At 41.1% G+C, this 14,397-nt stretch overlaps 1 protein-coding gene across 1 annotated transcript in view; it reads right to left on the reverse strand.

Annotated features, from left to right (window-relative positions):
* Positions 1 to 3,292, reverse strand: part of LOC149432726 (hemicentin-1-like) — a 28,743-nt gene extending 25,451 nt beyond the window's left edge. The window contains exon 1 of the mRNA XM_089664983.1: positions 3,174 to 3,292. Coding sequence (XP_089521109.1) covers positions 3,174 to 3,243 — 70 coding nt within the window. The 5' untranslated portion in view covers positions 3,244 to 3,292. The remainder of the gene's footprint in view (positions 1 to 3,173) is intronic.
* Positions 3,293 to 14,397: the final 11,105 nt, after the last annotated feature.

A 14,397-nucleotide genomic window follows, 5' to 3' on the forward strand; every position in this document is an offset into this window, starting at 1 on the left:
ACCTCCAGCTTTGGTTATATATTTAATTTCAAAGGGTTCACTGAGCCATAAACAGCACTGCTGGGGTAGGGGACCCCAAAAACAACCCAAAGCTACACAAAAGAGCCATTTGAGGTGGTGATAAAATCGCACTCCTAAGCAGTAGAAGTTTTCAACCGTTAAATAATCAAGTTGATTTAAGACGTTTTTGTGAATTGGAACAACTTTTTAATGTGAGAATTCTTATTAGATAAACTAACAAAAACAAATACATTTATGTAGTTTGCAAATTGACTTCTAAAAACATGCTGCAGAAAATTGTGAAAGGATCCAATGTGCCGTGTTTGGGTTATGCTGCACTGTGCGATGCCGATCCAGTCAGTGGAATGGAAATATTTTCAAACTTGGTGCAAGGGGAAAAAAGAATGGCAGGGACTGTAACTGCAAGTATTGGTCCTCGTGCACACGGGGGGGACGTTTTTGATAACGCTGGTAACGTTAGCTGTGTAAAGTTACGTTAAAAACCTGAGTTTAGCATTTTTCTGCGTTTGTGTTTTTTAGCGTTTTTTCTTTATTTTTTTCTTCAAAAAAAGTCCAAAAAAACTGTTTTGTCGTATTTTTCAGCATTAGAGTGTTTTTACAGCTAAAAAACTCCTCCAGAAACCGACTAGTCCTGGGTATTTCTTCCAGCCAAAAAACGTTAATTCCAGTCTGTGTGTATGGACACATAGGATAAGATGCTGGGGGGTTTAATAGCTGTAGAAAAAGACGTCAAAAGCCAAAAACAGCCGCTGTAAAAACATCCCGTGTGCACGAGGACTAATAGTGCAAAATAGCCAATAGACCTCACCAATGGAGGTGTCACATTGATAGACTCCAAGAGCTGGGCAACCACGTTCACAAAAATTGTGCACAAAATAAAAAAAATTTAGCAACCAGCGACCTTACTTCAAAAACCTGGGAACTTCCACCAGTTTGGGGCAGGTTCCATCACTACTGTACTTTACAAGTAAAAAAAAAAAAAGGTTTAGTAGAAGCAACCTTTCTAGCATTTCCACAGAATTACCTTTTTATAATTTTTGGAACGAACACTGATAACTAAACAAGCCCAACCTGTCCCCACAAAAAACAGGACAACGTTGTCCAAATATAACGGACGCCGGCCACTCCAATAGGACCTACCCCTAGTGGGAAATCTACATAGCAACAATTTATTTTAAAAATCTAATAGAGCTAAAAAAAATTAAAAAAAAAATTTCTGCTGTAAAAAAAAATAAATAAAATGGAATAGGTATAAAGTTCCACATATGGGATCCCCAATAGTGTATATTAAGGAAATTCAGTTTGTAGCGACATTTCATTTTTCATTAAGATCTTCCAAAGTGCAGTATACTGATAGAGCTCTTCTATGGTTGGAAACACGGAAAGGTTTCTTCACAGTGAGAGCTGTGAGAATGTGGAATAGACTCCCTCAAGAGTTGGTTGTGGCCGGCTCAGTGGATTGCTGTAGGAAAGTCCTGGATTCTTTCTTGGATACACAGAATATAACTGGATATAACATTTATAGGGAAAGTTGATCCAGGGAATATCCGATTGCCTCTCGGGGGATCAGGAAGGAAGTTTTTCCCTGCAGGAGCAAATTGGATCGTGCTTTGCTGGGTTTTTTTACTTCCTCTGGATCAACTGTGGGTGTAGGATTATAAGTTTTTTTTTTTTATGGTTGAACTGGATGAAATTTTTGTCTTTTTTTTTCAGCCAAACTAACTATGAAGAATTGTTTGTGTAGTTTTCCCAATAGGTTGAAAGGATCTGGGTGGGGAGGCAAGCATCTGTTCAGTATATTTGGACAAGGTTGTCTTGTGTCTGTTCAATCATTTATTTATTTCAGGTACTTATATTGCGCCATCAATTTACGCAGCACTTTACATGTATATTGTACATTCACATCAGTCCCTAACCCTCAAGGGGCATACAATCTAAGGTCCCTAACCCTCAAGGGGGGTACAATCTAAGGTCCCTAACTCACATTCATACATACACATACTAGGGACAATTTAGACAGGAGCCAATTAACCTACCAGCATGTCATTGGAGTGTGGGAGGAAACCGAAGTACCTGGAGCAAACCCAAGCAGTCACATGTCCCAATAGATATTTATTTATTTATTTCAGGTACTTATATAGCGCCGTCAATTTACGCAGCACTTTACATATATATTGTACATTCACATCAGCCCCTAACCCTCAAGGGGCGTACAATCTAAGGTCCCTAACTCACATTCATACATACACATACTAGGGACAATTTAGACAGGAGCCAATTCACCTACCAGCACGTCTTTGGAGTGTGGGAGGAAACCGAAGTACCCAGAGGAAACCCACGCAGGCACAGGGAGAACATGCAAACTCCAGGCAGGTGGTGCCGTGGCTGGGATTCGAACCAATGACCCGAGTACTGCCAGGCATATATATATATATTACAATATGGAGGGGTCTGTACCCTTAAAATTGTTTTAAAAAATTCTAGTTTATTTTTACTATCTGTTTCAGGTACTTATATAGCTCCATCAATTTCACCTAGCGCTTTACATATATATTGTACATTCACATCAGTCCCTAACCCTCAAGGGGTGTACAATCTAAGGTCCCTAACTCACATTCATACATACACATACTAGGGTCAGATTAGACAGGATCCAAGTAACCTACCAGCATGTCTTTTGATTGTGGGAGGAAACCGGAGTACCCGGAGGAAACCCATGCAGGCACAGGGAGAACATGCAAACTCCAGGCAGGTGGTACTGTGGCTGGGATTTGAACCAATGACCCCTAGTACTGCCAGGTGGAAGTGCTAACCATTTAGCCATTGTGCTTATATTAATATTTATTCTAGATATTTATATAGAAATCCACCTTTGCAGAGTGAACATGTTGTTAAATGAACCCTAATTCGTGGCACTTGATATCATACTTAAGGCATGCTAAAATGATAAAAGGCCACTATGGGATGCTTTAAGTGCTTCTTGAAGCTTGATGAACTGGGGCCGTTGTTCCCACTTGACCCATATTCATCTATTCAATGCTACCATTGAACCTGCTCCTATTACGGTGAACATTGGAGAGCAAGCTTCTCTGCCATCACTTATAATACATTTTGGGATCATGCCCTATGAAATGGTACCAAAAACGACTCACCATACTGGATCAGTAGAAGTAGCGCGCACACCAGTCCGCCACCGATGCGGTCCATGTCCCCTTTGGCCATTAGGATCTAGATGGGAGATGTTACCTGGGGACCTGTCCCTCCAGCAATGTGTGTGAACTGAAAGACTTTTTCAGCTGGACCGTAAAAACAGTAAGCGATTTTTATGAGATGCCATAAAAAGAGCAAACATCACCGGATTTGTTATTTATAAGGTAAAATCAGGTTCTTTCTAGTTTTGAATTTCGAAAATTCAGGAGCGAATACCAGGCAAAGGTGATGAGGGTGGTTCATGTGGACGTCTCTCGTGGCCTCTGCAGATGAAAGGGCAGATGAAAGGGGCGCTATAGGAAGGAAAAGCTGGTTTATGTTAAAGTTTTATTTTAACAAAATGCCTTTTTTTACCGCGTTATGGTTCTAGAATTGTCTGTAGTGCAAGATTTACTAGGAACCGAAGTTCATATCAGGCTAAAATGTACTTTTCGCTGTGTGGCCTTCAGCAGAGGGGTGCTGGATTGGGTACTTTTTGAAATGGTTCTTTCAATTACTTTACAAGCCTGTATGAATACATCCCTTCATTATTATTACATAGGATTTATATATTATTATTATTATTGTTATACAGGATTTATATATTATTATTATTATTATTATTATACAGGATTTATATATTATTATTATTATTACACAGGATTTATATATTATTATTATTATTACACAGGATTTATATATTATTATTATTACACAGGATTTATATATTATTATTATTATTATTACACAGGATTTATATATTATTATTCTACAGGATTTATATATTATTCAGGATTTATATATTAATATTATTATTATTATACAGGATTAATATATTATTATTATTATTATACAGGATTTCTATATTATTATACAGGATTTATATATAATTATACAGGATTTATATATTATTATTATTATTATTATACAGGATTAATATATTATTATACAGGATTTATATATTATTATTATTATTATTATTATACAGGATTTATATATTATTCAGGATTTATATATTAATATTATTATTATTATTATACAGGATTAATATATTATTATTATTATACAGGATTTATATATTATTATACAGGATTTATATATAATTATACAGGATTTATATATTATTATTATTATTATTATTATTATACAGGATTTATATATTATTATTATTATACAGGATTTATATATTATTATACAGGATTTATATATAATTATACAGGATTAATATATTATTATTATTATACAGGATTTATATATTATTATTATTATTATACAGGATTTATATATTATTATTATTATTATACAGGATTTATATATTATTATTATTATTATACAGGATTTATATATTATTATTATTATTATTATACAGGATTTATATAGGGCCAACAGTTTGCTGAGCGCTTTACAATATAATGGAAGACAATACAGCAACAATACAGTTCAATACAAGAGGGTTAGGAGGGCCCTGATCCTGGGAGCTTACAATCTAGGAGACCTTTATGGTACCATTTCATAGGGCATGATCCCAAAATGAAGCAACTGTCTTTTTTTATTTTCATAAAAACTTGACCATTGATGGTGTGACGGGAGTGACTTTGGATGGGGGGCCCATGGAACACAGCCCCATTTGGAGAGGTGGGGAGAACCCTGTCTCAGCTCCCCATATCCCTATTATGTGTAAGTCACCCTGTGCCTGTTAGGGGTACAGGGTGAAATGTCCTGCTATTGTGTAGACATCAGGGGCGGACTGACCATTTGGAAACTCGAGCACTGCCTGAGGGCCCGGGGTCAGTAGGGGGCCCCATGAAATGCCCCTGGTACCTTTTTCATAGGCTTTTTTGAGTTTGGGCAAGGGCACAGGGGCTCCATGATCCCCTATTGCCCGGGGGCCCCATGAGTTGTCAGTCCGCCCCTGGTAGACATGTATAGGTGGGGTGTTGGGGTTGTTCATTGTTTACTGCCAGGTGGTCCCATTGTTCTATTGAGAGTCTTGCTTGCCAGCAAACTATTATGGGATGTATGTGTTTGTGTATTGGCTTGGTGGGGGGTGTCTGCTGTGTGTCTCTTGTTACTAAATGTATTTCCCCGCCCTGTGTATATATCTTGTGTCTGTGGTAAAATAAAGCAGTCCACTTCCTGTTTTAATGTAAGTCTGGTGCTGTCTCGTCTTGTATAGTCAGCGGTGGTGTCCGTGGATCTGTGTTCAGACAGGGAAGAGGGAGGCTAACGGAAATACCCTAGTGCAGTCGGGGTCCGATTCCGTTACAGATGGTTAAACCATATGTCCGTTCCGGTGATTTTTATCGAGGTTGAAATGATGTCATCAGTCTGCTGCAGGCAGGAAAAAAGCATTTCCTTGGTCTCTTCTCCCTCTGTGATCATGGTGTACCTCATTACAGCCCTTAAAGCAGAACTTTAACCATAGTAACTTGATAACAAATAAAGTCCTTTAGCATGGAACAGACAGTACATTCCATATTCATAAATATGCTGTCAAAATTAGAGTGTGCTATAAATTGCCCCCAGCACTGTTCCTGTTTTTTTTCCAGCCATTTTGCTGAAGCCCAGAGCCCCTGAGCAGCAGTAAATCTTTAGGCTCTCAGCAGATCAGCCTCTAGTGGCTCTGATTTTTGGCACAGGGCCGAAAAATAGAGGGCAACTGAGCAGGGTGAGACTGTGTATTTCTGGATTTTACACAGTATAGACATTTATATCGGGGCAGCACAGTGGCTAAATGGTTAGCATTCCCGCCGGCAGTACTTGGGTTTTTGGTTAGAATCCCAACCACAGCACCACCTGCCTGGAGTTTGCATGTTCTCCCTATGCCTGCGTGGGTTTCCTCCGGGAACTCCGGTTTCCTCCCACCCTCCAAAGACATGCTGGTAGGTTAATTGGTTCCTGTCTAAATTGTCCCTAGTATGTGTATGTATGAATGTGAGTTAGGGACCTTAGCTTGTACGCCCCTTGATGATCAGGGACTGATGTGAATGTACAATATATATGTGAAGCGCTGCGTAAATTGACGGCGCTATATAAGTACCTAAAATAAATAAAAAATAAATATTTTGAATGTTTTACTTGGCTCAGGGGTAGGCAACCTGAGAGCCGCAGGACTACAAGTTCCATCATGCCTCTGCAAGTCATAGCTGTAACTGTCAGTTTTGTCATCTTTGCAATGCCTCATGGGAAATGTAGTTCCACAACCGCTAGAGAGCCGCAGGTTGCCCACCCCTGGCCTAGCTATACCTGTAAAAGGGGCCAGCCTGAAGTGATTTTAGCAGGAATTAATTTTCTGACTAAAGTTCCACTTTCAGTTCTGCATATGTTTATGTCCTCTCCTTGTTTGTTTTTCCTTCAATAAAACTTGTTTTTTAATTAAAAAAAAAAAAAAAAAGTTCCACTTTAAATAGACTTAAATGCTGAGACAGCAAAAAGTATCAACTCACAGAAGATGTGAAAAAAGAGGAAAGAGAGGAGCGGGTCAATAGACATTAAGGGCTGATTTGTGCCAATTAAAGTGGATGTAACTGTGCCAAGGAAAAAACGGTTAGCAGATCGATATTTATGGTAGAAGAGTTTATAACGATTTGCGCACTGATCTTCATACACGAGCAGCTTGGTCTACAATCCTGGGGTGTCGGGATGAATGCCCATGTATAGGAGTTGCATCATCCCCGGCCAATGTAGGTGACGAAAGACTACTTATACATATAAAATGCAGCGCTATAAAATGATCAAATCATGCAAATCAACACAATAATAGTCCTGAAAAGGTGCTCATTAATTCCCAGTGCCAATGGAAAGAATGCAAACTAACCAGAAGCGCATTTAAAATACACATGTATGTAAGAAATCCTGGAGATTCCTCTCTCTCCCTCTGGTCAGAAAATGGATATGTGCTGAAATGGATGATAACTCCCTCTTGTGGAAAAGCGAAATCCTGCAGGCCAGGAAGCTCCCAGGATAGGATATTCCTCTTCAATGGAACCAGGGCTGGGATTGAAATCACTCTGTGGCTGTGAAATTGGGAGAGAGACCCCTCACAGTGGACACAGAGAGATACTCGTAGTGTAGTATATTACTTCAATTTATTTAAAAAAACCAAGTAAAACATATAATCAGGTGGCAAGTGAAAGTGACCCACTGACCCTCTTAAAATTAAAGGTGGCTGCCGGGCCTCCACATGGCACCGGCGGCGTAGTGTCAACGACGTCCACAGGCTCCTCCTGACGCGTTTCGTGCGCACGCACTTCTTCTGAGGTAGAGCAGCTGCTGTTTCTTTGAGAGCAGCTCACTGTGTGTCTTTTACCTATAAAGACCAAAGACTACTGAACCCTGAAAAATACGGGAAGAAGATGAAAGCTTTAGCAACAGAAGAGATCTTGGATGCTCCAGCGCTGGAGAGGGACACTTTACAAGGTAAGTGTGTCATAATGTTCAGATGTTCTATGCATACTTGTACATTATGACCAAAGCTCCAGGAAGGCTAAAACAATTTTACTTCCACTGGAATCTTGAAAAGGTTCCGAAAGTAGAAAATTTCTAAATTTAAATCAAGAAAAGGGCAGGATTGTAAAAAAAAACAAAACAAAAAAAAAAAACTTAGCTATGTAGATGCAGCATCAGATCGATGCTGCATCTGTCCCCCGCTGCCTCTACACCGAGAAGTGAGCGATCAAAGGCTGCTGATTGCTCAGTTCTTGGGTCCACTGAGCACAGAACAGAGACAATCAGTCACAACTCTGCTCTGCCCCTCCCTCATTAGAGTGCTAGGCTGTGGCAGGGAGGGAGCGCCTGGCTTAGGATCTTAGCGCTGTGCTGAGATGCTAAGCCAGCTGCTGGTCAGGCATCTGGGCGAATCCCAACAATATTGTCAGGATCACTGCAGAGCCTAGACCAGCTCTGTGATATTAGCCGACAGCAGACTTTAGCCCGCTGTTGGCTCAATCTGGGTCACATTGGTGCAGAACTAAGTGCACTCCTGTGCCCCACAGGAGAAGTATGCCCATCCCGGAGGTATTCCCAAGTGTGGCTCGGGGTAAAGTTTCAGTACCAGAAGCGGTAACCCCCCGAGCTACACTCGGGCTTACCATGCGGCGTTGCTCCGGGATCTGTTCTTCACTTACCTTGTCCTGCGCTCCCACTATGTCCCTCCTGCAGTGTCCCGGGCAATGTCCTCCAGCCGATGGCGGCATCTGTCTTCCGGGTTCTGTCCCCTGCGAGCGCCGGGACTTACAGGGGGCGGAACAGCGTGAAATTTGAAAATGACAAAAAGTGACATTTACTAAATACACTAAAATCACATAGTATAACATTCCTGTATCAAACCATTTCACATACATTTTGTCCGGCGCCCTGCCTGCATTTTTACTGTTCTTTCTGCCTGGAAACTGAGAAACGTCCACGGCGTCCAAAAAGCGTCCCTTTAGGTCAAAAGCGGTTTTAGACCGGCTAGAGAACAGCGATAGTAAATCAGAACCACTTGCAGAATTGAGTGATAATGATTCGTGGGGGAAATTCCTCATCAGACACTGAAAACGATTCTGCGACTTTGCTCAGCGATGTGCGAACTTGGCGCTATATTTCACATTTCAGTGTTTTTGGTTTGATTATATTATTGAATTAAATTTATTATTATTATATTATTATTTTTTATCATTATTTATTAAATTATAATTTATGATTTCGTGTTTCAAATTGTAACATCCCCGGGATGTTTACTAGACTCTTGTTCGGACAGATTTCAGTGAGTTATTCCTAAAAATTACAGGCCTACAATAAAAAAAAATACATATTTCCATGCAAAAAATTTACCGCTTTGAGCACAGAAATACTGACATAATCAGACCGCTAGGGAGGTTAAGGAACCTTCAGTAGATTAAAGTATCATTAGTGTACACTGAAATATGTTCTACAAAGGATCCACACTGAAGTCCTGTAAGCAAGGACTGGGTGGGGGGTTCTGATCAATACTGTCATAGGCTCTGCTGTCAAGGCAAAAGTAAAGGAGAAAAAGCAAAATGGACAGGTACCCCAACATGACTTTTGCAAAGTATTGATGCCATTAGAACATGACTACTGAAGTAGGATACTTTTATAATTTACCAGTTCAGAAACAGGACTACCTGGGGAGGACCTCCTAGAGATATCTCCACTCCATGGAATCAAAAGCTTTTGCTGTATCAAGTGATAAGACGGCTCTGTAACTTCTATTGGCATGTTGGATGTTCAGATTATGAGCAAGCCTATGGATTTTCATGAATGTATATCTACTGAAGAGAAGTCTGGTTGCTATGCACCACAGCAAAGCTAACATTGAACGATCTCATAGCTAGTACAATCGCCAAGATTATCATATCGGAGTTTAGTGGTTTTTATGGGTCAGTATGATTCAGGGGCGAGAAGGTCTTTGCAGAACTTCAATAGAAATGATGACCGCTTGGTGTTGCGAGTCAAGAAGGCAGTTGACTTCTTTTGAATCAGTTTTTATGTGGAAATGTGGGATAAGCGCCGATCTATAGGCTTTCTACATTTAAAATGGAAGACCATCTGGACCAAGTGCTTTTCTGTTAGGAATGGTCATCACAGAAGACTGAGGTGCCTCTAAACTTATCAGGAATGGTCATCACAGAAGACTGAGGTGCCTCTAAACTTATCAGGAATTTGAAGACCCTCCACCAATGGTACCTAACACCTACCAAACTATCTTTATACTACCCCCAACATTCTCAAGCCTGTTGGAGACATTGCGGAGAAACGGGCTCACTCCTTCACCTACTCTGGGCATGTACAGTTGTGTCCAAAATTATTCAACCCCCACTGAAATTGAGTGTTTTGGCCAGTTTGACATTGCTTTTGATCATTCAGTCATCTTGCTTACATTTACATTAAAGAGGCACTTGTAGGTCAGACAAATATAACATAACAGTTATAATGAAATAACCACAAATGTCTTTTCTGTGCTCACAGCATTATCAGTTTTATTCAACCCCCAAGTGACATTCAATCTTAGTACTTAGTACAGCATCCTTTTACAGTTATAACAGCTTTTAAACGTGAAGCATAGCTTGACACAAGTGTCTTGCAGCGATCTACGGGTATCTTCGCCCATTCTTCATGGGCAAAGGCCTCCAGTTCAGTCACATTCTTAGGCTTGCGCACTGCAACTGCTTTCTTTAAGTCCCACCAGAGGTTCTCAATCGGATTTAAGTCTGGTGACTGCGATGGCCACTCCAAAATGTTCCAGCCTTTCCTCTGCAACCATGCTCTAGTGGACTTGGAGGTATGCTTGGGATCATTGTCCTGTTGAAAGGTCCAACGTCTCCCAAGCCTCAGGTGTGTGACGGACTGCATCACGTTTCCATCCAATATCTCCTGGTACTGAAGAGAATTCATGGTACCTTGCACACGCTGAAGCTTCCCTGTACCTGCAGAAGCAAAACAGCCCCAAAGCATGATTGACCCTCCACCATGCTTCACAGTAGGCAAGGTGTTCTTTTCATCATAGGCCTTGTTCTTCCTCCTCCAAACATAGCGTTGATCCATGGGCCCAAACAGTTCTAATTTTGTTTCATCAGTCCACAGAACACTATCCCACAACTTTTGTGGTTTGTCCACATGGCTTTTGGCATACTGCAGTCGACTCTTCTTATTCTTTGGAGACAGCAAGGGGGTACGCCTGGGAGTTCTGGCACGGAGGCCTTCATTACGCAGTGTGCGTCTTATTGTCTGGGCTGAAACTTCTGTACCCACATCTGACAAATCTTTTCTCAGTTCCTCAGCAGTCACACGGGGACTTCTCTCCACTCTACGCTTCAGGTAGCGCACAGCAGTCGAAGTCAGCATCTTCTTTCTGCCACGACCAGGTAGCGTATCAACAGTGCCCTTTGCCTTGAATTTGCGAATGATGCTTCCTAAGGTGTCTCTTGGTATGTTTAACATCTTTGCAATCTTCTTATAGCCATTGCCCTTCCTGTGAAGAGAAATCACCTCTTCTCTTGTCTTCCTGGACCATTCTCTTGCCTTCACCATGTTTGTAACCACACCAGTAAATGTCTAGAAGGAGCTGAGTATCACAGTCATTTTAAAGCTGCCTAATTGGTGCTTATTATGCTTGATTGCTGCTCGGTGACATCCACAGGTGTTTTCAATACCTGATGGAAAGCACCTGTATGAACCTCTGTTCTTCAGAGTGGTAGTCTTTAAGGGGTTGAATAATTGTGGCAATGAAGAAACCACATAAGAACCATTTACTACTGTATTACATAAACAATTGATGTCATTTTAGTTGCATTTGGGTAGTTACAACGTCCTTGTAGGATTTGATTCTGAATACAATTCCAAATGTACACTATAGTCCCTAAACCCCTTTACAGCATTGGGGGTTGAATAATTTTGGACACAACTGTAAATCCCTCAAATCCTACTGGAACAAGGTTTTTCAGATAATCTCCTCAATCACGGGAACTCAGGTAACCCCTAATCCGGCACTAGCTCTTCTCCACATCGGAATCAATAAATTCCCCATAAATTCACGTACCATTATCATCCATACTCTAGCAGCCGCAAAAATTAACATCACCAAATTATGGCGATCCACCACCACTCCCCTTCTGTCTCGCCTCATATCAGATTTAAATCACCAATGTGAGATGGAAAAAAGTTTAGCCCTCCACAACTCTTCCTACCACAAGTTCACCAACCAGTGGTCTCGATGGTTAAAAAAATCCCAATTGCACATTACACTGATAGCCAACAAATACTGACCTATCATATCCTATGCTAACTGTTTCGGTATGATATGCAGCACTGGTGTACATGCAAGGTAGTGGATAAGTTGCATAAATGTCTGTGGCTGTGAATAGGTTGTCCATCCAAACTACCCACACCTTAGGGAACGTGTGAGCACAGCCCCTTTTTCGTAGATCTCTTGGTATAGCAATAAATCGATGTTTATAAGTTCTTCCAGAAACCCAAGGTGGGTAGTATGGCTGTTTTTTTTCCAGTGCACTGTGATGTCCTTTTTTACATAGAAAAGTAATAGCCTAAAAATTTTCATATGCGCAGAGGTGCCATTATTTGTTAATGGCACCCATACACAGTATGCGACTCGGTGCGTGGATTTTTGGACCAGGGACTTATTTTCTGCATTTCTTGCATGTAGGGCAGTCCATTGAAATGAATAGGGGCACATGCTGGCTTGCACCAGTAGGTGTGAACCTAGTGTAAGGGCATCAATCTTTGGTTTTGGCTTCTATCTACTGAAGTTTTAATGCCATATTTTGCCCAGCACTGAAGGTCAGGGATACTCAGAAAATGATAAAGGTTAAGATATCTCCAAAAAGTGGTTCCCAGGAAGAGGTTCTTTTGTTGAGCATTGACAGGATAAGAGGGTAGAGATATCTTGGTCTGTGAAAAAAGTATGAATTTGAGTAGCTCCATAGAATTCATTATTGTGGCCTCAAGCATTATTGTTGGATTGCCAGTGGCTTTAGCCACCAGTGAGCTGTTACTAATTGTGTTGTGATCTAAATATTCATAGAAATCTGGCATAGCCAGGTCACCCCGAGTCTTCGTAGAAAATTTGTACCTTGGCATCTGTCCTCCACAAAGAAAACAAGTTAGTTGTTGCAAACTTAGGGGGTGATTTCAGGGAACATAAGAATCTAAAATTTGGGTAAAATTTTTATTTTGATTAAATTGATGCATTCAGTTAGGGAAAGAGACAGGGTGCTCTATGTCTTCAATTTTACTTCATTAGTTTCAGTGCAATGCAATGCTACCGTGTAGCCAGCCTATCTTTACCCTACTGGTGTGTACAGAAACATTGAAGGGTCTCCAGCCACAGGTTCCATAGCTATGGCAAATGGGGCCAGGCAAAGGTGGCAGCCCTGTCTGGTTCCCCTTCGAAGAGGGATAACGTAGGAGAAATGTACACCACGATGAATAGCTGCCATTGGCTTTTTGTTGAGGTTTTATTAAATGAATGAACCGATGCAGGAACCCCCTCTTCCCCCATTACAGCCCACAAATCTGACCACTCCACTGCTTTCTTTGTCACGGGAGGCCATGACTTGGGTGCCAGTACTGGCGTGCAAGGCTTGTACTGTATATTGTTAAACAATTGATGTTTATATTTGTGGATTTATGGGGCATAAATCTTGTTGGATCTGGGTCTATCATGGTATGAATCACACGGGTTAGGCGTTGAGAGGAATTTTAAAGTCATTGCACAATGGCGATGGCAAAGGTGACGGGTCTTTGAGAATGAAGGTAATGAGTATCATTCATAGAAGGGGACAATATATTATTCCGTAAACAAGTAATGTAAAGAGTACAGAGGTGAGGGACAAGGATGGTGGAAGATTAATGACAAGGTATCTAGTAAGCAAGCTATACAGATTTTTTTTTTTTTTTTTTTAACTTTGTTAAAACCTTTAGATTTCTTAAGTTTTGTCATGAAGCCCCCCAGGATATTCTAGGAAACAAAAAGCACCTGGTTAGTCCTAAGAATAGGGGGCCAGAAAATTGGAATCCACCCAAGTATACAGTTGGAGATGTAACATGGCAGCATTGTACTGTAGTATTAGAACTCCTCTGTCAGAAAAGGTATATAGTAGCAAAGGGCTTGCATGGTGTAGCTGAGAATAGGGACGGGACAAAAGGTGAGCGCAAAGGGCAGTTGCCCTGGGCACAATGGTTTACTGTAGGGATGGCGGTGCCTTCCCTCTGTTACAAGGCTGACAAGATTAGTGACGGCGATATTGACGAGTGACTGCTGGGCGTAGGATCCCCTAAGCTTGCACATCATGAACCGGGAAAGGAGGCGGCACAGTTTGGCATCTTTGCCCGGAGTGTTGGGTGACCTTGTCCCGGCACTGGATGAGAACCAACTTTTCAGACCATTTTAGATCTCAATCTCATAGTGTGCCGACCTCACTCATGTTGGCTAGGGAGGAGGGGTCACCAAGGGTGAAGGTAGCTGCAACTCCCAGGAATAGTAGCTAACAAGATACAGGGCATTCAAACTGTGTATTACCATCTCACCAATGTAAAATTCTCCCCATTACAAACCTTAAAATGAAAGGTTGCAGAGGGAGACACAAAAAAAGTTGGTGTCCAAGTGCTTAAAGTGTTACTAAACCCCAGACCCTGCATTCACTATATCCGGTCTCCCCGGACCCTGCA

The sequence above is a fragment of the Staurois parvus genome, unplaced genomic scaffold (genome assembly GCF_062004578.1).
Source record: "Staurois parvus isolate SC_StPar_1 unplaced genomic scaffold, SC_StPar_1.0 ptg002113l, whole genome shotgun sequence".
Taxonomy (NCBI): domain Eukaryota; kingdom Metazoa; phylum Chordata; class Amphibia; order Anura; family Ranidae; genus Staurois; species Staurois parvus.